The sequence below is a fragment of the Miniopterus natalensis genome, chromosome 16 (genome assembly GCF_054644295.1).
Source record: "Miniopterus natalensis isolate mMinNat1 chromosome 16, mMinNat1.hap1, whole genome shotgun sequence".
Lineage (NCBI taxonomy): Eukaryota > Metazoa > Chordata > Mammalia > Chiroptera > Miniopteridae > Miniopterus > Miniopterus natalensis.
In genome coordinates this window covers 9,835,812-9,859,934 of record NC_142096.1, presented here as the reverse complement: position 1 = coordinate 9,859,934, position 24,123 = coordinate 9,835,812, and the positions used below count along the sequence as shown (strand labels likewise).

General features: G+C 35.0%; 1 protein-coding gene across 1 annotated transcript in view; it reads left to right on the top strand.

The window, feature by feature from the left end:
- Positions 1 to 13,344, top strand: part of EIF3E (eukaryotic translation initiation factor 3 subunit E) — a 35,061-nt gene extending 21,717 nt beyond the window's left edge. Inside the window, exons 8-13 of the mRNA XM_016224277.2 lie at positions 1,178 to 1,304; positions 2,106 to 2,207; positions 3,525 to 3,634; positions 11,256 to 11,358; positions 11,610 to 11,744; positions 12,604 to 13,344. Of these exons, the coding sequence (XP_016079763.1) occupies positions 1,178 to 1,304; positions 2,106 to 2,207; positions 3,525 to 3,634; positions 11,256 to 11,358; positions 11,610 to 11,744; positions 12,604 to 12,642 (616 nt within the window). The 3' untranslated portion in view covers positions 12,643 to 13,344. The remainder of the gene's footprint in view (positions 1 to 1,177; positions 1,305 to 2,105; positions 2,208 to 3,524; positions 3,635 to 11,255; positions 11,359 to 11,609; positions 11,745 to 12,603) is intronic.
- Positions 13,345 to 24,123: the final 10,779 nt, after the last annotated feature.

Here is a 24,123-nt window from a genome sequence, read left to right as displayed (position 1 = left end):
CCCAACTAAATAAAGTTATCCCATTAAAGAAATTTAATTCTTCTCATTAGTAGACCTGTATTAAATTTTCTACTAAGCTATTATATTTTTTACTTTTATCAATAAAATACTTTGGAAATTTATTTTCTTTTTATATAAGTACCTGCATAATGTTCTCAGTTTTGCTCTTTGCCTGCAAATCCTAAAGACTTCATTATCTATCTGGCCCTTTACATATATTTTGGTAACCTCCGCTGTATATACTCAAAGAAAGAGAGAGATTATTTCCCAAGGAAGTCATCCTCCAAAAAAATAATGAAGATCAATGTGGTGTAATGATGTAAAATTAGAATAAGTAAAAATAAGTGGTTAGTGTAATATACAATGAAATTAAAGTGTTTTAATACTATGTGAATAAATTTATAAATGAATTCCATAAATGCCTACTAAAATTATGTACTTTAAAACTGATACCAAAAACAACAATCATGCTTTCCTGAACTTATACATGAGATCTCTGGCAAGAGAATAGAGACAAACAATGGTTTTGAACCAATAGTATAGTTTAAATTTTTTTGCCTGTATCTCAGGTGTAATTTTTCAGATAATAAAACTTTTAGCTGATTTGTTTAGTTATCTTTTCGTGGAAATTGTTTTATTCTTAAGTAAGCATTCATTCTTTTTATACCCTGTCTTGTTTGGAGGGGACTTAAGGTGGGGGGGGGGGGTAAGACTAGATATTGTGTTGAGTTATTGTCAGGTTCTAGGGTCCTTTTAAAGAGTTCAAACAATGTTTTATGGGGAATCTTCAATAATAAAATATAAAGATTTATTAATATTATAGTCTAGGGCAATTTGGAAGATGAGGTATCTGAGGTTGACCTTGAGGGATGGCTAGAATTTAAGAGGTTTGCATTTGGGAGACCAGTTCATGTGGAGTGAGGTGTAAGGAAGGAAAGCAGGAAGCAGTCAATGATGGTTTGGTGGGAGCTGGAGCTGGATGTGTACTTTGGTTCTTGAATATTCAGCTAAGAGAAATGGGCTTTACTGACAGATATTTCCAAACTTGTCATAGTGCGTATTGGATAAAAATTGGGGGCTGTTTGAGTGTTTTCTTTAAACACTTAATATGTGATTATAGGTCTAGAAAACGTGGGTAAGTTAGTAATATTAAATAGCCTTTATATTTTTACCTTAGGTATCTTAATGCAATTCAGACGATGTGTCCACATATTCTTCGCTATTTGACTACAGCAGTTATAACAAACAAAGATGTTCGAAAACGCCGGCAGGTGCTAAAAGATCTAGTCAAAGTTATTCAACAGGTAAAACCTAAAGTCTATATTGATTTTTCTTTTTTTTTAAACATTCCTGAACTTTAGGTTTAACCTTTTACTACTCTTACTTCTTAAGGTAAAGATGTTTTAAAAATAGGAGGAAAGTATATATGAAGAGACAAAATCCCAAGAGCCCCAAATGGACATTTATTATCTTTAAGTTTAAGATATACTTATGTTAGATGTGGTATGAATGAGTACTGCTTTCTGCTAGGTGGATATTTAATATACATTGTATATTAGTGTTGCTCTTATTGCAAAGAGTGAAGGAGATCTGGAGCCTAGAACTGTTTGTTGGGAGGTCAATATGCATAATCCCAGAGTAGTGACCTTTACATAGAATATAATAGTAGTAGTTTCCAAGTTGTACAAAAGCTGCAGCTCTACTGGCTCATTTAGTGAGTGAGTTTCTCAGCAATAACTGGGTTAGAAAAGAACTTATTTATTTGCTATAAGAATAAATTAAATTCAAAAAGACAGTTTCATTCAGTAGGGTATAAATACCTTCATCACTGTTTATTAAGGGATACTTTTGGCAGTAGAGGAATTTGAAAGCTTGTGGAATAGTTCTAGGATGAGAATTTAGAGAACTTGGTCTGGAAGGCATTAAAAGCTTAAGGTGTGCCTGGAATCAGGATATGAGCAATTGCTTTGAGAAGATAAATGCTAGGTAATTTGCTAGAAATTAATGGTAAGGGAGGAGAAAATAGGAAGATTGGGATATTCTAGGGGCAATCTTCTAAACAGTGTTGAATTAGATCCAGTTTGACCTTTGACTTTATTTTACAGGAGTCTTACACATACAAAGACCCAATTACAGAGTTTGTTGAATGTTTATATGTTAACTTTGACTTTGATGGGGCTCAGAAAAAGCTGAGGGAATGTGAATCTGTAAGTATGAATTTTTACTCTTAAATTTTTACATATTGTAAGAGCTAACCTTGTAGTGTTTTATTAAAGTAATTATGTCAGAAATGTATATTAATCTTAAAGTGTATATTAATTTTAGAAATGTGCTGGGATGAAGATGTTTTTAATGTTGTTGCCATTTGTGTACCCTTTTAGTTAGGACAGTTTGTTAAACATTGAATGTATTATAAATTCACATATACACCCATAATTCCATGTCTTATGCTCATTGGGTAAATATGTGCAATATTTAATATGTATGGGCAAGATTGTTTGGAATTGCATATCACAACTGTAATTCTCAATTTGTTTTATAAGTGGGCCTATTTTTAGAAATTTTTCACATTATATTTAACATTTGTTATAAACCAGTCAAACCAAAAGTGTGATTTTCATAACTACCATGTCTTCTCTTGGTTAGTGGAAACTAAAGTACTTTAAGAGCAGCTGAACAAGTTAAATTTATGGCTTTTTAAATTAAGTTAGTTTTGAAGTTTTAACAAATTAAGAATTTACCTGTTAAATACATTTACCAAATCCACAAATGACTATTTATCAATTTTAGTTTTGAGCCCACACATTAGCTCAAAAGTGGACCAAATATATTGAAGGACTAAGATCTCATTTCTCTAAGAAAGAGAAAATTATCATGTAGATATACCTTCTGAAGTGATTTTCGAACTTTGGACAAAATTTTATAGTCCAGTGTAGTATGTGTTCATGTAGTCATCGGTATTACTAACATGTCATATGGCATTATTAAATATTGGTGTATATCTGTTATACTAAGTATCTAGGCCTTGCTAAGACAGAGGAACACTTGGTTGCTATTTTTGAAGTTAAAATATTCTCTTAATTATGATACCATCTGTGGAATAGGAGCCACCCCTTGAATTTTTTTTCTTTGTAAAAGATTTCCCAGTCTACTTACTATCAAGAAATAGGCATATCTTTACTCCATTCATAGCTATTCAAAATAGCTGTAAAAGATACGCTATCTACAGTGCAGTTATGTAGGATAATAGACAGGACAAAGTTACTTTGTCAAGATTCTTCACATCATCAGTGGAACAAGGAAACATTGCTGTTCTTAGGTCTTTTTCTTGTAGCATTTGTTTACTTGTTTACGTTATTAGAAGCTTCAATATAGTGTGCTAGAAAGTGCTGTGGTGTAGAACTTGTGATACTAGATGAGAGAATTTGAATGGAATAGTGAGTAAGGCACCGAAAGTTTTGAGTCAAGTTAAAATTGCTTATCAGTGCCATTAATTTTTTTTCTTTTGTATTTTATACACATAGGTGCTTGTAAATGACTTCTTCTTGGTGGCTTGTCTTGAGGATTTTATTGAAAATGCACGTCTCTTCATATTTGAGACTTTTTGTCGCATCCACCAGTGTATCAGCATTAAGTAAGAACATCCTGATTTGATTTGTATTTTATACTTTTAAATTCCTAGAGATTTCCATTTATTGTAAAGTTACACTTAATAGGATTCTACTTAATTGAATTTTATTTCCCTTTGCTTTAGAAGAAAAAGGAAACAGTCTGATAGAGATTTATTAAAAATTCTTACTTTTGTTTGAATTCTGGGTTGCTACAGACTCAAAAATATCTGTAGCTTCTGTGTGTGGCACAACATGATCTTTGAAAATGATAACTTCAAAGCAATATGATTGTCAGTTACTTTTTAAAAAACACTATTGTAGTGTTAGTAGGAAGAAAAGAGAAGTATACAGTTTTAGAATGGTTTCAACAGGAGTTCAAATAAGGATTTAGTCTTTAATCGGAAATATTCTTGAAAGACCACATTTGGTAATCATTTCAGTTAATTGAGTTTGTTTTATTTGATTATATATTTGAATTCTTATATAGCAAACTCCAATGACATCTTAAAATGTTGAAACATGGAAAAATTATGGTGAATTTTAGTTGAAATGTTCTCTATTGTGTGAGAAAAGTATTGGGGAAAAATGTGAAACTTACATAACCTATTAGAAACTAATTTTACATGTTAGAATTTGAAAAATAACCAATGCCCTTTGGCCACAGATGAAGTCAAACAGTAAATACTCCATAAATATTTAAAAACCTACTACTTTAATGTTTGCCTCTTAGGAATTGTGTGTAGACCAAAGTTTTTCTTTAGTGACATTTGTTTTTGCTAAGGCATCCATATTTGCTTGCCTGATTTTAGTGGGCTGTCACTAAGTGGTTATTCAGAGCTAGAAGTACAGTGGGATCATGAGGTTTTTCCTATGGAAATTAAAGCCTTGACCTCAGTTTTTTAGTACTTTACTGTAGTTAGCAGACCTATAATTTTTTTTTTAAATATGTTTTTTATTGATTTCAGAGAGTGGAAGGGAGAGGGAGAGAGAGAGAGAGAGAAACAACAATGATGAGAGAGAGTCATTGATCAGCTGCGTCCAGCACGCCCCCTACTGGGGATCGAGCCCACAACCTGGGTTTGTGCCCTGACCGGGAATTGAACCATGATCTCCTGGATCATAGGTCAGTGCTCAACCGCTGAGCCATGCTGGCCAGGCAGCAGACCTATAATTTTAAAAATCTGATTCTCTTAAAGAATACATACAGCCCGGCCGGGTGTGGCTCAGCGGTTGAGCGTCGACCTAGGATCCAGGCGATCAGGGTTCGATTGCCGGTCAGGGCACATGCCCGGGTTGTGGGCTGCAGCCAATCAATGACTCTCTCATCATTGATGTTTCTCTCTCTGTCTCTCCCCCTCTTCCTTCCTCTCTCTGAAATCAATAAAGATATATTTAAAAAAAAAAAAAAAAAAAGAATACATGCAAATTCCTAGTATGTTGTGGTTGTGAAATAGATAGGTGTCACCTCTGTGTGGGACTCTGGTGGAAAATACTTGAATGCTAGCATTGCTTTTTTTCTTTTTTCTTTTAAGATTTATAATTGGGCTTGTGAAAGAGGCATACTAATATTTTTATTTCCCTTGTTGAAATTTCCCCATATTTAATTAGAATTTGGTCACTTGGGGTTTTTTGGTTTTGTTTTTTTAAAGCAGATCCTCCTTTTTATATCTTTAGCACCCAGTATACTAACTTTGTACAGTATAGGTGCTCATAAATATTTGTTGAATGAATAAATTTATTTTCTTTGTATTAATGAGTTCATTTTGTTTGTCCATGCCAGTGCTTTGTTATGCTTTGAGGGTACCATGAGTAAGAAAGTTTGTTCCAGTTTTAGCTTTTTTTATTAACTCTGGGACCTTGTGTTCATTATTTTGCTTCTTAGGATTCAGTTTACCACCCTTACCTTATCTTAAGTAGATAGGACAAAATAAAGTATTTGTCTTATCTACTTAAGAGAGATGTGCAGCTTAAATAAGGTAATATAGTGGGACTGCTTCTATAAACTTGTATGTGACATTATCATTAACTAAGAATTTTTTAAACTTAAGTCAGTATAGTTTTTTTTATATGTGTGTATATTTTTAAATTTATTTTTGTTAATCCTCACCCAAGGATATTTTTTCTATTGATTTTTAGATAAAGTAGAAGGGAGGGGAAAGGACGGGAGAGAGAGAGAAAGAGAAACATTGATTGGTTGCCTCCCGCACATGCCCCAACCAGGGCTGGGGATCAAACCTGCAATCCACCTTGCACCCTTGCGAATCGAACCCAAGACCCTTCGGTGCACGGGCTGATGCTCTAACCACTGGGCAACACCGGCCAGGGCAGTTTTTTAGTGTGTTTTTTTTTTGTTTGTTTTTTAATTATAGTTGGCATACAATATTATATTAGTTTCAAGTGTACAACATACTGATTAGACATTTGTATGCCTTACGAAGTGATCACTCCGACAAATCTAGTACCTATATGACACCATACGTAGTTATTACAATATTATTGACTGTATTTTCTATGCTGTACTTTACATTCCTGTGACTATTTTATAACTCCCAAATTGTACTTCTTAATCTCGTCACCTTTTTCACTGGTCCTCCCAATCCCCCACCCATCTAGTGACTACCAGTTTGTTCTTTGTATCTGAGTTTGTTACTTTTTGTTTATTTATTTTGTTTTTTAGATTGCACATATAAATGAAATCATACGGTATTTGTCTTTCTATTATTTCACTTAGCATAATAATCCTCTAGGTCCGTAGTCCGTTCATATTGTTGCAAATGATAAGATTTTATTCTTTTTTATGACTGAATAATATGTCATTGCATATACGTACCACATCTCTATCCATTTATCTGTTGATGGACACTTGGGTTGCTTCCATATCTTGGCTATTATAAATAATGCTGCATTGGACATAGGGTGCATATATCTTTTTGAATTTGTGTTTTGGATTTCTTCAGATAAATGCACAGAATTGAGATTGCTGGATCATATGGTAGTACTATTTTTAATGTTTTGAGGAACCTCTGTACTGTTCTCCACAGTGGCTACACCAGTCTGCATTCTCACCAACTGTGCACAAGGGTCCTTTTTCTTCACATCCTTGCCAGTATTTGTTTGTTGATTTATTAATGATAGCCATTCTGGCAGGTGTGAGGTGATATCTGATTGTGGTTTTAATTTTTATTTCCCTCATGATTAGTGGTATTGAACATCTTTTCATATCTGTTGCCTAGCTGTATGTCTTCTTTGGAGAAGTGTCTATTCAGGTCCTCTGCCTACTTTTTTTTATTGAATTGTTTGTTTGTTTTTGCTGTTGTGTGAGTTTCTTATATATTTTGGATAATAACCCCTTATTGGATGTATGATTGGCGTATACCTTCTCTCATTCAGTATGTTGTCTTTTCTAAAGTCCAAAAATCTTTTCTCTCTTCCAGTGATAGTATTTTTATTTTACTTAGATTGTTTAAACACTTCTGTCTACCTATGGAATGTTTTACTAAGATGATTTTGAATAGATAGGTTAATGCATTTTCTTTAAATATTAGGGAATAATTTTAGAGCTGGAAGAAATCATAGGGAGCTTCTAATCCAACAACGCACAATTATTGAATTATTGACAATAGAATTTTTCAGTAGAACTTTCTCTATAGTGATGGAAATGGTTTATTTTTGCATTCCTCAGTATGGTAGCCAGTGGCCACATATGGCTTTTGAGCACTTTAAATGTGGCTCAGGTTTCAAATTATAGAACCATGATTTTTAAATTGTGTGTGTGTGTGTGTGTGTGTGTGTGTGTGTGTGTGTGTAGGTCTTGTTTTCAAATGCCATATTATATATCTATGAGTATATATATATTTATGTACAGTTACCCTAGAACAACACAGGTTTGAAATGCACTGGTCCACTTATATGTAGATTTTTTTTTCAATAAATACAGTAATGTAAAAGTATTTTACATTTTTTTTAACATTTTCTCTAGTTTATTTTGAGAATACAGTATTTAGTACATATAACATGTATTAATCAACTTATTGATAAGGGTTTGGTCAGCTCGTTTTCTGGGGAGTCAAAAGTTATATGCAGATTTTTGTCCAGAGGGTTGTTGCCCCTAACCCCCCTATTGTTTATGAGTTAATTGTATATGTGTAAGCAGATCAGATAGAGCTCCTTCACCATGGTTAGCATATACCTTTATTCAGCTTCTCTCCTGGCTGCTAAGACACCTCTTTGGAACCCTGGAAACAGTTCAGGAAACAGAGTTCTACAAAACACTGATTCAGTACAATTCCTTCTTGATGTAGCTGGAAACTTAAGACTCAGGCTTTAAGCTAGTTAAGTCTTATTTGATGAAGGACCCTGGGCTAATAGGTCTCTGACATTCATTGTATTTTACCTCAATATGAAACCTTTATTTTTTCATTGTGAACAATTGCTATTTTTAGAAATAACAGATTTAGATGAATTTGTCATGAATGTATCACTTGAGCCAGAGAATAAAAATGGAAATCTTAAGTCATCGTTTAACTGTGTGTCTCAGAATGTCTGTAGAGTTTTATTTGTTTTACTTTACAAATACAGAGTCCCTGAAGCCACCGCATACTTTCTGGATCAGATTTCCTAAGTATACTGTGCTGTGACCTGTAATGGGGCTACTATGTTGTAGTTTAAGGATGGGTGATCCAAGGTACATCCAGGATTGAGAACCACTGCATCAGGTTGCAATTTTTTAGGCACATAATTACAACCTGCTAGAGCAGCAGTTTTCAACCAGTGTGCTGCAAGAATTTTTAAAACCTGCAATACCTCACTATTTAGTCAGGGGCACTGACCTCTTTTTCCTTAGATTGTCAAATTAAAAAATGACAACCAACACAGCAATAGCTGTCTGATGTGAATGGATCAAAATTATACCTATTTGTTCGGCACATCGGCACAAAATACATTTTTTTGGTGTGCCACAGAATTTTAGTAAATAGTTTATGTGTGCCATGAGATGAAAAAGGTTGAAAGTCACTGTTCTAGAGTAATGGAGTGAAAAATCAGTTTAATACCTTTAGTATATAATAAATTAAGAAAGCAGAGGCAGAGCAGAAAGTGTAGCTTCAGCTGAAAAAGGAAATATTCTTAGAGCAACAATGAGATCTCAGGTTGTAAGAGTCAAGAAAAGGTGAGGGGCCATTCATTCAGTAGGACTCAGTCCTGGGGATAGGTCTTTTCATGTTTTTAATGGATTAAGAATATGACTGAAAATAATGTTAAGCATTTAAGTTGGGTTTTTATGAATAGGGCAAACTCCAAGATAATGATCTATTGATCTAATGTTTACCTTTAAACAGTACATTTTTAAAAAAAATTAACTTCTTTAGTCCAGAGGTTTTTAAACCTAGCTCTACCTCAAAATCATCTGAAGAACTTAAACAACAACTTAAACTTAAAAAGAATAGATTTTTTTTGTCTTCACTTAGACCTTCTGAATCGGAATCTCTGGAATCAGAGCTTCAGTTGTTCAAGAAGAAAATATTACAGCCCGGCCGGGCATGGCTCAGCAGTTGAGCATCGACCTAGGATCCAGGCGATCAGGGTTCGATTCCCGGTCAGGGCACATGCCTGGCTTGCGGGCTGGCTGCAGCCAATCAATGACTCTCTCATTGATGTTTCATCTCTCTCTCTCCCTCTCCTTTCCTCTCGCTGAAATCAATAAAGATATATTTTTTTTAAAAAAAGAAGAAGAAAATATTACAAATATGAAGGAACAACTCTTCCGGCCAGGCATTGAGTAGATAAGATAGTAAGGAGCACACCCTCAGAGCTTAAAATCCAGAGAAAGAAACAGATATTAAATAAAGATAAAATTATGAACTATGGATAGATGTTTTGAAGAAAAATACAGGGTAATTAGGATGACATGGACATAATTTGTATATTGCAAAATCAGAGAAGTAATTTGAAATAAAGTTTTCATAAACCCCGATAACTCTGAATGGCTTATCTTTAAGTCCCAAAGTAGTCTTATTTCCACTATATACTAATTATGACAGATTACTCCATTCACTAGTTTATGTTTGCCTATCTCTGCCTCTAATTTAAAATTATTTGATATTTGGTCTTTTTTTTTTTTATTATTGCAGGGAAGGAGACAGATTTGTCTCTGGCCTCCTTTTTTCCCCAGTGGACAAATTTCAAATACTAAATAGAATAGTATTGTAAAACCCATGGTTGTTTATTAAGCAATTCTTTCGATTTATGATTTGGAACATTTCTCTGTTGATAAGTTTCTTGACTAAATGGCTGTAGGCACATGCTATAGTCATATCTTTATTAAAATGCATATTAAGAATGTTTTTATCAGTTTATATACAACTCTATAGATTTGTAGGATAAGTTACGAATCTGTTTACCATAAAATATGCAACATATGTCAAAAAAGATTGCTGTGGTGGGATTTAATTTAGTATAGCTGAATAGTTTATTGGATATGGTGTGTGTCTGAAATTTAAAAGCTGTTCTAGAATAATTCTTGGACCCGTTTTCAATTGTAGATAAAAACAAAGTATGGAAATAATATTTTGAATGTGTATGATAAACATGTTGGAGCATACATTAATATAATTTCCCTATAGGGGGTTAGTTCAGGCTTTCCACAAAATATTTGCCAACTGCTCTTGCATTTCCTTAAGTTATGAGGTCATTCCTACGTTGGTTATTTTATCTTAATATTTTTTTAAAGTTCTTATTACCAAATAGCAATTTATATTCATAATTATACTTTCTAATATTAGCGAGAAAGAGAAAGGTGTGCTTCCAGATGCAGAGAAAATAGTTTCAAAAGCCATTATTGTATTTCGTATTTCTTTGTTAACTATAAAACATATGTACTCTTATTTTTGACTAATGAGATGTTGAGAAATTCATCGAAAATTTTAAGTTGTCACACAGCATTTATCATTTCCCAGTTTCTTCTACTCTTACAGTTAAAACACAGTTTACACTTAACACTTATTCTTTAGTTAGTTGTCTTAGCTTACCCTTGTAAAAGACTGGAGTACTTTGGATATGCTAAATTTCTGTCCACACTCTTCAGTGAAAAGCAGGCCAGAGCCCTGGTAGGGTCGCTCAGTTGGTTGGAGCATCGTCCCTTCCACCAAAAAAGGTTGTGGGTTCAATTCCTGGTCAGGGCACATACTTAGGTTGCAGATTTGATCCCCTGTTGGGGTGCATGCGGGAGGCAGCCAGCTGATGTGTCTTCTCTCACATCAGTGTTTCTCTTTGTCCCACCCCTTCTTCTCTCTCTAAAATCAATAAAAAACAAACAAACAAAAAACTGTTACATATCCTCTGGTGAGGATTTAAAAAAAAGCGGGCCAGAGGTTCACGTAGCTTAGTGCTAAAGTCAGTAGTATTTGAAATATACTGTGCTTATCAAATAAAATTTGAAAAGCCAGATTATTTAAAGATGTAATATAATAAGCATGTGACATGCTGGAACCCAGATCCTTATCTGTTAAGATACATTGGGGGGTGGGGAGGCACAGTATGGGAGGGAGACTGTCTAAATTTTGAAAACCCGATAGAAAAATCAACCTAGAGTTGGTGGAACCCTAGTCTTTTAGACTTAGTTAATGTTTTTTTTACTTTTTTCATTAGCATGTTGGCAGATAAACTGAACATGACTCCAGAAGAGGCTGAAAGGTGGATTGTAAATTTGATTAGAAATGCAAGACTGGATGCCAAGATTGATTCTAAATTAGTGAGTATTATGTTAACTATGCTGCATAACTAGATTTCAGTTGCTGGTTATTTTATACTTTTCCTGAATATTTATTAGGACACTTTATTAAGAATTTATTTTGTTTTAATAGTTCTTTGAAGGCAATAGAAACCTCCTATTTTTTTGTTACTGGGTAAATATCATCTCTCTACAATACATAAAAATATATGCAGCAGTGCTTGTAACTTACCTGGGATCACTACAGGATCACTTTTCCTGTCTTATTTTAGGGTCATGTGGTTATGGGTAACAATGCAGTCTCACCCTATCAGCAAGTGATTGAAAAGACGAAAAGCCTTTCATTTAGAAGCCAGATGTTGGCCATGAATATTGAGAAGAAACTTAATCAGAATAGTAGGTCAGAGGTAAGAACCACATATTTTCTATTCTTTGTGGGATTTAGCAATAATATAATTGTTGCATGGACTTAATTTCAGAACATAGTATGAGTTGTATCTGATTTTGTATTTCTATTTGCTGGCGGTATGAACATTTCGTTTAAGAGATTACTAAATGGAAAGCTATTTTTCTTAGATGTATTATATGCATTTGTTAGGGAAACTGAAAAAAATTAAGTGTTCCCAGTGTATTATAACTGTTTCTTTTCCATCAGATCTGTTTAACTATGTCAAAAAATATATATCCCCCTTTTTGATAGAGATCCTAAGAATGAGACATTAAAAGAGCTTGCACAGCTTTGTATTTTGGAATCCCAAACCGCTGTTAATACTCTTTAGCCATTGTATTCATGTGTGACTGGAGGGTGGGGCATTTTTAGGAAGCAGCTGTGGAATATTCAAGGACCTCATTTGAAGTTTAGCAGCAGGTTTCTGTCCTTAGAACAGTCCTTCAGTTTTAAGAGAAGGATGGGTTAGGGAATTTCTGTCAGTGCCTTTTCCAGCCAAGTCTAGAATAACTGAGCCTGAAAAACAACCTTTGTATAACAGGTTTTTTTATGATTTGGTGTCAGTTTGTATTGATTTTTGGTATAACGGTGAAATTGTCATTGCTATACTTTATCATTCGTCAAAAATATCAGATGGTATTTTGGTGTGTTTATTTTGTTCTAAGTGGAACATCTGACATTTAGTAATTGCAGAGTTTGTTAAAGTCTTAGAGGATGGTTTGGCAGGAATAGTGCTAAAAAGAAATTCTAGTATCACTTTTTTCAAAGTTTTTTCAGAAAGTACTTTTTTTTTCACCCTGTCTTTTTGTATATTTTAGGCTCCTAACTGGGCAACTCAAGACTCTGGCTTCTACTAAAGAACTGTAAAGAAAAGGAAAAAACTATAAAGGAAAGATAAAGTAATAAAACCATTATATAAAGGGTGATATGCATTTTAGAAACAACGTATTGAGTATAAGTTTTGGAGAATTTGAATAAAATTGGCTGTGTTTCATTATCTTGTGAACTTCCTTGTATATATAAGTGTGTTTTTTAACATTTTATTTTGAAATAATTGTAGATTCATAGGAAGCTGCGGAAATATTACACAGAGGGCCCCTATAACCTAAACCTAGTTTCCTCCAATACTTTCATCTTATGTTACGATAGTACAATATCAACCAGGGTATTGACATTGGTACAATGTATGTGCATAGCTCAAACTATCATTGTGAAGGTCTCCTTCATACTACCTCTTTGTAGTCACACATACCCCACCGTTCCCACACAGGTCAATCCCTGGCAACCACTAATCTGTTCTCCATCTCTATGATTTTTGTCATAAGAGTGTTATAAAAATGGAATTATACAATGTCGCCTTTGAGATTAGCTTTCTCTGGTCATCATAATGCCCTTGAGATCTTCCCAAGTTATCAGATATATCAGTAGTTCATTCCTTTGTATTGCTAAGTTGTAGTCTATGGTCTTGATGTACCACATTGTTTAACCATGTACCTATTGAAGGATATTTTGTTTTTTTGCATTTGAGGGCTGTGATAAATAAAGCTGCTGTTTTTTAATTTCTTAGTTAAAGTGGCGCCTTATCATTCACTAGGCAGCTACAGAGACTAAATTGTAGACGCTGAAATTTTTTTAATCCTCACCCGAGGATATGTTGTTACTGATTTTAGAGAGAGAAACATCAATCAGCTGCCTCCTGTACGCACCCCAGCCCGGGATCAAACCCACAACCTAGGTATGTGCCCTGACAGGGAATTAAACCTGTAACCTTTTGGTGTATGGGACAAAGCTCCAAACAACTGAGCCACCCAGCCAGGGCATAAGCTGAATTTTATAAATGCCTCTTTGAATATTTTAAACATATACACACAGAGTTTACTGCACACCTGAGGTATTTAAGATGTATATAAAGTCTTGATTGAGTCTCCTTTACACAGAAGTGGTTTGATTTTCTCTTTGGTTCTTGGTAATGGTGGAAGTAAAAATAGAAAGGCAAATATGTATACCAATGATTTCAGATGTTTTCCTTCATTTTTACTTCCAGTGGTCAGGAAGACAGCTGGACAGGATACAAAATTATTGACTTCCAAATTCACAGTATTTTGAACTTTGTTGTTTGCCAGCCTACTGTTGATCTCCACATATGACCACTCTTGTTTTCCATCTGGTGGATGTAGAGACAAAGGAAGGGATACGGGTATAATCAAATACCCTCAAGCATCTTGAAGAGGTCAACTGGGAAGTAAACAGTTTGGTTCTAGTTCCACTGTTACCACAGGAACAACTGAAATCTGAAATCATATTTGCCTCAGTAGTAAATGTCCTTAAAATACTGAGCAATAAGGACCATCAGTAAGAAAAGTAATCAAGGTCAGGGCCAAACCATCTGCTGGAGCGAAATGTTTAAAACTTACAATGAGTCATTAATTAGGCTTAGAAAATAGCCTGCCATTACACTGTTTTGTGTGTTTTCCATGCATAATTTGTTCCCCTGCATTTTTTAATTCTCTCAGAGATCAGACCATCCTCTGGAAAAGTGTTAACTTCCTGGAGAGGTAGCACAAACACTATTATGTTTTGTTAATTTTTCATCTCATGGATTTAATAAACTGTTTGACTGTTAGAATCTGTAAGAAATAACATTAATCTAAAGCCATCTCCTATTTTGGTCCTAAAACTGTGACTCTCGTGCTGACTCTGTTTCTTCTGATGAGATTGGGAGAACAGTGCCAGATTGATTAATTTTGTTTTTAAGTGTTGTGAAGACAATTGAGCCGTGAGAAGTTGACATTTTGAACTGGCAAACAGCTTGGGCACTTAGGCACAATTCCAGGTAAATAAGCTAAGTATATTTGTGTGTGTATAGAGGTAAGTCTGATTGCTTATTGGTATACAGCTAAGATCCCATATGATGAGTGCTAGACAGCAGCTATGTGAGGACCAGATGCATGGCTGATGTGCAGGATAGCATGGGAAGAAAAATTAGATCACAGAAAGATACTCCTTGTCAGGACTTGACATCTGACAGCTTTCCTGCGGGGAATAAAATAGCATAGGATTGCATTTATTTTTGTCTTGCTTTCTACATTGCCCTTTAGGCATAGTAACCATGATTTGTTCAGCTTTGTACTCCCTAAACAGTAGGCATACTAGTAGATACTAAGAGAGATCCACTCTTTCATTACTCATTTGTTCATTCAGGTCCATAGGTGATGTTTGGGGAATATTAAAAGCAGCAGTCTAGCAGAGACAACATTGCTATGATTCCCTCTGGCTTCTTCTAGGGAGTATGCAGCTTTTCACTTCATTTTAAAGACATGGTGTGTGTAGAGAGGCACATGATTAGCTGTGCCTTTGTTCAGTTGGCTAATCAGGTCAGAGCTTGGTCCATCTGTGAATAAACCAATTAGTGTGTCTCCACTCCTAGCCACAGATTTGCACCTTGAACCTTTGCCAGCTGTTTCATAAGTGCATGCCATTGGACATGAGGGAGACCAGAAAAGAGTGCACATAGGTCAGCTTAAAATCATCCCAACTCTTCAAAACAAAGCTTAAAGCATGAATCCCATAATGGCAGACCAGGAGCTTCATCTTTGTATATCCAAAGGTCAGTACGTTGGTCCCATACGTGCTGCAGTCACTGAACACTACACGGATTGGGACAAATGAGTATTGGAACTTTTGTTATTTTTACTTAAAAAATTAAATTTTTTGTGGTGAGTTGGTATAACCAGTCCTAGAAACTATTGGGTCGAGATGGATGGTCTCATTGATTCAAAAATGGTCCAGAGCTCTACATGATCAGTATGACTCCTGTTTTAATAGATGACACAAATAGAGAATGTTCTTGGTTATCTAGCTGGAACTCCTTGCCTTGGGACTTGGGGCCTTGTTCTTTGAAGACTTGTAGGACTCAAATGAGGTTTCACTAACAAGCAGTAATAATGCCTCTTGTTTGCTTTGTATTTCCACTTTTTCTTAACATTCACCTGTAATCATTTACATCATTTCAAGTGAGTCTCAAAACAACCTTACGGTGAAGTAGTACATAATTCTTCAGGTTTACCATTTGACCATCTGGCAACCTTTTCTTGTCTGACCATCAGTGTGACTCAACTCTGGGAACAACAGTTGACTAAAAAGTACATATATATAGTCCTGTACTAACAATATTATTTCTTTTCGAAGCTGTTACATTCTCTTAGAAAACAGAATGAACGTTTAGGTGAAACAGCATTCATCAAGTTAAAGTTACCGAAACAGATTGCTTCCTTCTAGAGCATCTGAGGAAAACTGGAAAAACTCCCTTTGGTATCTCTGGTTATTTGAGTAGACAGCAAGGAAGAACTGTAGCTTTCGTTTTTTTTCTTTCAGCTAAATTATCCTAAGAACACTCCTCCAACATAGGAATTCCAGTGGAATAAGAGATGGTAACACAAGATGCACCAGGAGACTCGAGGTTTTGTGTGTTTGAAACTTATATTCTACTATAATGACTAAATTGTAGAGAAGCAAAACTAATGTGTGTGTGTTTTTTTAAATTTACCCAATGTTTTTTTGGTTCTGTCTTCTAGGAGCAGACAAACTTCTTTTGTGTTTTGTTTGTTTGCTTGCTTGTTTTTAAAAGTTCACTCTTAAATTTTATAAAACAATGTAAGACAAGTAAAATTAAAGTTCTACTACATTGGAACAATACATTTCTTCAAAATAGAAATGCTGAAGGCATGTAAAGATATAAAGTGGTATGCAGTGTTTTTCCCCCACATAATTTATTTAAATTGGTAAGACTTTTTTTGTCTTTCCACATTTAATTTCACTATAAACAAAAGGGAAGTAAATACAATGATTGTTATCAGCTGAATACTAGATGAGTCTCAGTATTTAAAAGAACATCGATCTCTTATAAACTTGCTTTTGATTTTAATTCAAGAATAATTATGCTGGATTCTTTTGTCCAACTGGACAAAAAAACATGTGGTTGTGTGTTTTGGCATATATTCTTCCAGATTTTTCAGTGATGGTCATGATAACCAACCAAGGGAATTTAGATTGAAAGGCCTTTCTGTAAGAGATTCTAATCATTACCTTAAGAATAATTCCAACACCTATTGGTGACTTGTACTTGAAGGCCTGTGTGTATATACATGTCAGTGACCCTGAGTGGTGGAGAATAGGGACATGGGATTCCAAAGAATAAAGTTTTGGAGCAGAGACCTGCACCATACCATGCTTCTTTCCAGCTCCACTGCTATTACTAGAAAAAGATTTGGGTAAGTCAAAATGAAATTGGTAAAAATACAGTGTTTTTATAAGAGGATTTTTCTTTCAATCATTCATGAATGTTTATAGCTTTCCCCTGAGAACAGAATTAAAATTGTAAACCATAGCTTTAATGTATATTATTACCATAAAGGAAAATGTATGTACATGGGCACACAATCAGAAAAGTCTAGATTTTTAGTATCAAACAGAGATGTGGGTGTTGTGCAATCAACAAAACACTGTTGTGCAATAATTAAAGAATTTTTAAACTGAAGATTAAATTGGAATGTTGTTATAAACATAAGAGAAATGGACAACATTTTTCCTTGTATCAAAAGAAAACTCATTTCTAAAAATAAGCACCCTCTTTGTGATGACCCTTTAAAATAGTTTTAAGTAATTCCACTCACAGATGAGCTTTTGGGTCCGAAGCACTTTGCTGTAAGTGGTTTGCTCTTTGATCCCGCAGCCTTTAATCAGGTGTGTATCCAGAAGAAGAAAGCACTGACTTGGCACTATCACCAGCCAGACTGCATCTCTCTGAAAGTGAATTGAACCTGGCATGACTAAAACATGCTGCTGGGTCCTGAAAGGTTTCCTTCAGTGTATGAATGTAAGGAAATATTGATTGGTTAGAGCTATTTCCCATTGCTAAACTTTATCAAATCGAGGCAAACACAGACATTCCTAAAGTTACCAAATTGAAAATCAACTTGATTTTCAAAAAGAAAGTGTATGTTATCGCCCATGTCTCACTTCACTTTCCCGGAAGTGAGAATGGAGCCCAAGGGAGGACTGCGAATGCCGCCTTGTCTTTCAAGCGTTGTGCTGACCATCAGCGGTCAGTTCCTTTGTCATGTGAAATTGACTTAGTGTAATCTAAGTGTCCCTTTTATTTTACTTAGATTGTCTTGGATAGTGCTTTCACAAATGCCAAAAACAAAGGGCTATTCTACTCTTTTTACTCCACTCATATTCATATTTCTTATCACTGCCGATTCTGTCAGACACGAAACCATCTTTTTCTTCCCTTTTGCACCCACTATCTAAGCAGTGGCTCCTAATCATTAATAACTTAGTGGTTAAGAACTAGGTTTGAATCCTTTGCCAGTTATAAATTTTGTGCTCTTGGGTAAGTTATCTAACCTCAGTAAAGACTTTCCAGTACCTATTTTGTAGGTTAATACGATTAAATAAAACAATTCACATGAAGCAATTCACACAGGGCCTGCACTCAATACGTATTAGCTACGACTCTTCCCCTCCTCACCCTTCCCCTCCTTATCCTCGATGGACTCCTCTCCCCACCCTCCTTTCTCTTCTCCCCCTCCTGCCTTTCTTTTCCTCTTTGAGTGAGTGCTTGGCACAGGGTAAACACTCAGTAAAAGGGTCCATTTCACACTGCCACCTCCGCTCCAAAAATCAGACATCATTCCCTCCTGAAAGGCTGAATTTTGTTCATCGGTCTGCCATGTCTTATTTCTGTTCTTCACATTAAAAAATTCTGTATCCATTGACTTGAATTTGTAACATTATATATATTACTGATTTTAGAGGGAGAAGGAGAGAGGAACATCGATGTGAGAGGGAAACTGTGTGGCCGACTCTCACAGGCCCCCCCACCAGGGATCAAGCCCTCAACCTAGGCATGTGCCTTGAACAGGAATCAAACTGGTGACCTTTTGGTGCTCAGGACAATGTGCAACCACTGAGCCACACCGAACTAGGCAGGTTTTACACCAAATCATACATTTTATCTCATGATTATAAAAATACAGAAAATTTAAATACAGAAAAGCATAAAGAGTAAGAAAATGAAAAATTCCATAATCCCCTACATATTCACCACTTACATTTTGATGTATTTTTCTTGAGTCCTTTATTTTACTATTTTTATATTTAATTTATAATTTTTAATGAAACATACTTTACAAAGTTTTGTAGGCCATTTTTCCTCACATATGATGGCCAGTACCTTGTTCAAGTACGTAATTTTTAATGGAGACTTAATGGCTCTATCTTATAAATGTATCATGATACAGTTAGCCAGTTTCCTATTCACAAATAATTATGCAGTGGTTTATTTAGTATGGATAACACTGTGTTATCATGTTTTTAATGTGAACATCTATATATCTATTAGTAATTACCCCAAAGTTCATTGTGTTCTTAGAGTTCTAGAAGTGAAATGAGTAATTCTCAGTAATTTCCAGAAGTGAAATTAATAATAATAATTGTGCTCTGAGGTTAAAGTCCTAGAAGTGAAATTAACAGTTCTCCTGATATGTCTGGCCAAACTGACTTGAAAACCATATATTAACTTACTTTATCACTATCAGAGACTTTGATTTTTAACAGTTTAGTAAATTATAGTTGGTAGATTATGCAGGCAATTTTTATTTCAATTGCATTTATTTAAATAAAATCAATATTCCGTATTGATTTTATATGTCTAATGGGCAATTATAATTTTTTAACACACCTGTTCATATTTTTCTCCATTTTCAGCTGTAAGTGAAGAATTTATTCATAGAAATCTTGACATATCAAGACATTAAACCTTTATGGTTTTTTTTGGCGGGGGGTGTTATTAATCCTCACTCAAGGATATATTTTTCCATTGATTTTTTAGAGAGAATGGAAGGGAGGGGGAAAGACACAGAGAAACATCTGTTAGTTGCCTCTGGCACCTGCTCCGACTTGGCCTGGGGATCAAGTCTGCAACCAAAGTACATGCCCTTGACCGAAATTGAACCTGTGACCCTTCAGTCCCCAGGATGACGCTCTAACCACTGAGCCAAACCAGCTAGGGTAAACTATATTTTTCGATTGCCTTTAAATGTATTTTTAATATTTAGAAGTTTTAATTTGTGTATGATCATACTTAACAGATTTTGTGATTGCTTCCATTGCTATTTTTTTTAAAAGTCCTTTCCTTCCATCGCTTTTCAGTTGGACACTTTATATCAGCCACAGTTCAATCAGAGAAGCAGGACCACTAGGAGATAGACACACAGATTGGATCTTATGCAATTGTAGGAGCTGGTTAAGCAGTGTCTGCAAGACTGCATTCTTTGCATCTGATGCTGGAGTTTGAAGTTCAGCAGGCAAGCCATTGGGAAAGAAAAATGGAGGTAAAGTTGGAAGAGTAAGGACAAGGTGGAACCACAAGCTCTAACTGGGCCCCACAGGGAGGGAGTAAACCGAGTTCCGGTTCTTATCACCTCTGCCCTTTGTGGTGTGTTGTGGGTGTCTGCCTTTGGTCATGAGGTCAAAGACATACCTGGCCCAAGAGTCAAAGCTACTGGAGGAAGATCCAGGGGAAGGCGAAGTGTTGCAGGCTGGATATGTCATCACTCCAAGAGGTGAAACTGTAGGTCCGTGAGATGTGTACAAGCTACAAACGGCTGCTGCTGCACTTCACTCTTCAAATCTCCCATAAGAATCTCTCTTGGTCACTCATGAGAAAGAAAAAGGAAAGTTGAGACATAATTTTGTCCAATGAGCCCTACAAAGTTTCTACTAGAATTAGTTTATATTTCTTGTTTCAAGAGCAAATGGAATAATTCCTCCCAAATTTTTTTGCTGATTGGGAAAAAAAGCTATTTTAGCATATTTATCTTTTACTTTACGTTAAAGTAAACATTAATTTTAGAACTTTGTAAAGTTGATTTTCACTAGTTTTCTAAGTATGTAATTGTGTTATGTTCACAATAGCACTTAATACTTCTTTCTAGCTCTATTCTCGTTTTGTCTCATCATTCCGGAATCCCTGGTTTGATGCACTGTTAACCAACAGTAATGAGAGTGGGATCCTTCCAGTTTCCTGATTTGACCATATATAGTTTTAATCTGGAACAGCTATTTCCATTTTTGCTTGTCTGTTGGTTTCTAAAATCAGGAATCTATATGGAATGCCATTTGGCATCTACTGACATCTGTAGTAGAATACATTATACATTTTTCTAAAGTAGTAAGTCTGTGTGCAGGCCCCTTAGGAGGAACACATGGAACTCCAGCAGCCCTCCATCTCACCCGCTATAATTCCCACTGGGTTTTACTGCCAGAAGTGATGCGTCCTTCTCTTTCTGGCACTGGAACCCTAGGCTGGTGTCCTGGTGTGAGGCTGAGACCCCTGCTCCTCAGGGGCGACCACTGCAGCAGAGATATCCTTCCCAATTTTTAACCACCACACATGGGTGTGGGACTAGCCAGGTTCCCATCTCCACCCTTCCTACCAGTCTTGATGTGGCTTCTTTATGTTCTTAGTTGTAGGAATTCTGTTCAGCTACATTTCAGGCGGTTCTGAACGATGGTGGTTCTGTAGTTTGGTTGTAATTTTGATGTAGCTGTGGAAGGATTCAAGAACTGCATTCACCTACACCACCATCTTGACCGGAACCCCCCCACACACACACACATTCACTGCTTTTGGTTCTTATGCTGCTGAGAGTTTAGCTTATATTCAGCTTTCTTCTTTCACTTATACTCTTTTAAGCATATAAGTAATGGTACTTTTAGAAACTCCATCTTGTTACTTCACAGTACTTGTATACGCCACCTTATGATCATGCCATTACTTTAAAAGCAGAAGGCATTGATTGCTTTTATCTCTCAACTGCTATGCATTTAGTGTTGGTCAGTTAGTACTTGCTCTAATGAATGTTTGATTTTATATTGATAGCTTTGATTCAAACTCATTTTAGGTAGGTGACAATATATCATCTAAACTCAGTATATGATTGGCCTACCTTCATACAGTGTTTTAGAGAAGGGGTTTTACAAGTAAGCATACAGGTGCTTTGGAGATATTTAAAATATGAGAGAATAGGAAAATAAATCTGATTTCAGCGGACTTCAAGGTAAATTTCAATTTGTAAAATATATATATGTTTATTAAAAAGTGAAAGTTTAAAGTATTTTTTAGGACCTCTTTTATTTTACCATCTTTATTAAGTCAGATTTTGATAATTATAGCCATACCATAAAATACAGATTAATCCTTTTAGTGCAGTTCAGTGGCAGAATTGCTTTAAAAATTACGGAAACAGCAGTAATTGGTTCTAGACTTACTGAAATTACTTAGTCATAAATTTTGGAACCTCCAGAAAGAAGATGGGCATTGGGCATTTTCCAACTCATTTCTCTTGACATTTACCAAACGGGGGTCAAAAAGCATCTGAATTTTAATAGCTTAGAGTCTTGAGTCATTTCTTGAGCTCTATTCTGTTTTTCTCAAGTCAGCATGAGTATATGCATCAGTTTTAAAGGACATCTGGAAAACATTTGATATCTCCTGAAATTCCTATAATTTTATTTTAAACTCAGAATCACATGAACCATAGTAACTTCTTTTGACTAAGAAAATGAATAATTAAGATACCTAATATATTACTCTGAAAATGTCAATAACCATTTGAAATATAAACAGATTTACAAAGATGTGTTGGGGGAAGATGAAAATCCACCATTCACTCATTTGAAGTGGCTTCTGAGTTTCCCAGGTAAAGTTTGTTCTAACGATTAAGTGAATTTTTAAGTTAACTTAGTAAAATGATACTGGAGGTTATGAGACAGGTTAGAGTGAGGCAAATCATAAGAGCTCGATTTAAACAAATCTATTTTAGATTTGCTGCCTCTTACTGAGTTATCTTCTATGAGGTAGACTGGGATTTCTTCAAGACTCATCTGTAACTATTACTATCAGAATATTTGGGGATTCTTGTTTAGAATGCATCCAGTTTGAATACATAATTCTAATTGATCGATCTTTAGCAAGGCCAACCAAGACAAAGAAAGGAGAAAACCCAATTTACCAATATTAGGAATGAAATGGGAGATATCTCTGCAGACCCTAAGGAAATTAAAAGAACTAAATATACTCTGAACATCTCTATGCTTATAAATTCTACAACAGGTTTGAGGTCAGCATTATTCTGATACCAAAACCAGACAAAGATATAAGAAAAGGACACAGCAGGCCAGTATACCTCATGAACATGATGACAGAAATCCTCAATGGAACGTTATCAAATATGGCAGCATATAAAAGAATAATGCATCCTGACCAAGTGGGGCTTATCCCAGGAATGCAGGGCCAGTTCCACATGTAACAATCAATCACTATAACTCTCAGTGTTGACTAAAGAACAACTCCATGGTCCTTTTAATAAATGCAGAAAAAGGACTTGAAAAAATTCAACAACTACTTATGAAAATAACAGCAAACTAGAGATGGACGGAAACTTTCTTAACTTGATAAAGGACATATTTTAAAAACAGACGCTACAGCTAACGTCATAATGGCAAAAGACTGAATGCTTTCCCCCTAAGGTTAGCAACAAGTAAGCATGTCTGCTCTCATCAGTCCTATTTAACATTGCTCTGGAGTTGTTTCCAGTGCAATTAAATAAGAAAAGGAAATAAAATGCATACAGATTGGAAAGGAAATTCAATATTACTAAAACATTAATTCTTCCCAAATTGATTTATAGATTCAGTGCATTTCCAATCTGAATTTTAATAGGATGTTTTATAGATATTGACATGCTGATTCTAAAATGTATATGAAAAGGCAAAGGAGCTAGAATTGCCAACATTTTGGGGGGGAAAACAAAACAAACATTAACACTACCTAATTTCAAGGTTTATTTTAAAGGTACAATAATCAAGAGAGTGGTATTCATGAAAGAACAGGTACATAGATCAATGGAACAGAATAGAGTCCAGAAATAGACTCATATAGTAAATTGATTTTTGCCCAAGGTGTAAAGGCAATTCAATGAAAAAAAGTCTTCTCAACATATCTTGCTGTAACAATTGAAATATGCAAGAATACAAAAATAATACACTTGGACCTATATAATTTATACCTTATACCAAGTTACTTTAACATGTATCATAGGCATAAATGGAAACAGTAAAAAACTAAAAAACTTTGGAAGAAAGCAAGAGAAAATTATTACCTTAAATTCAGTGAAGATTTCTTAAATACATCAAAATCACAATTTATAAAAGAAAACTTGACAAATTGGACTTCATAAAAAACATTTTACTCTGCAGATGACACTTAAGAA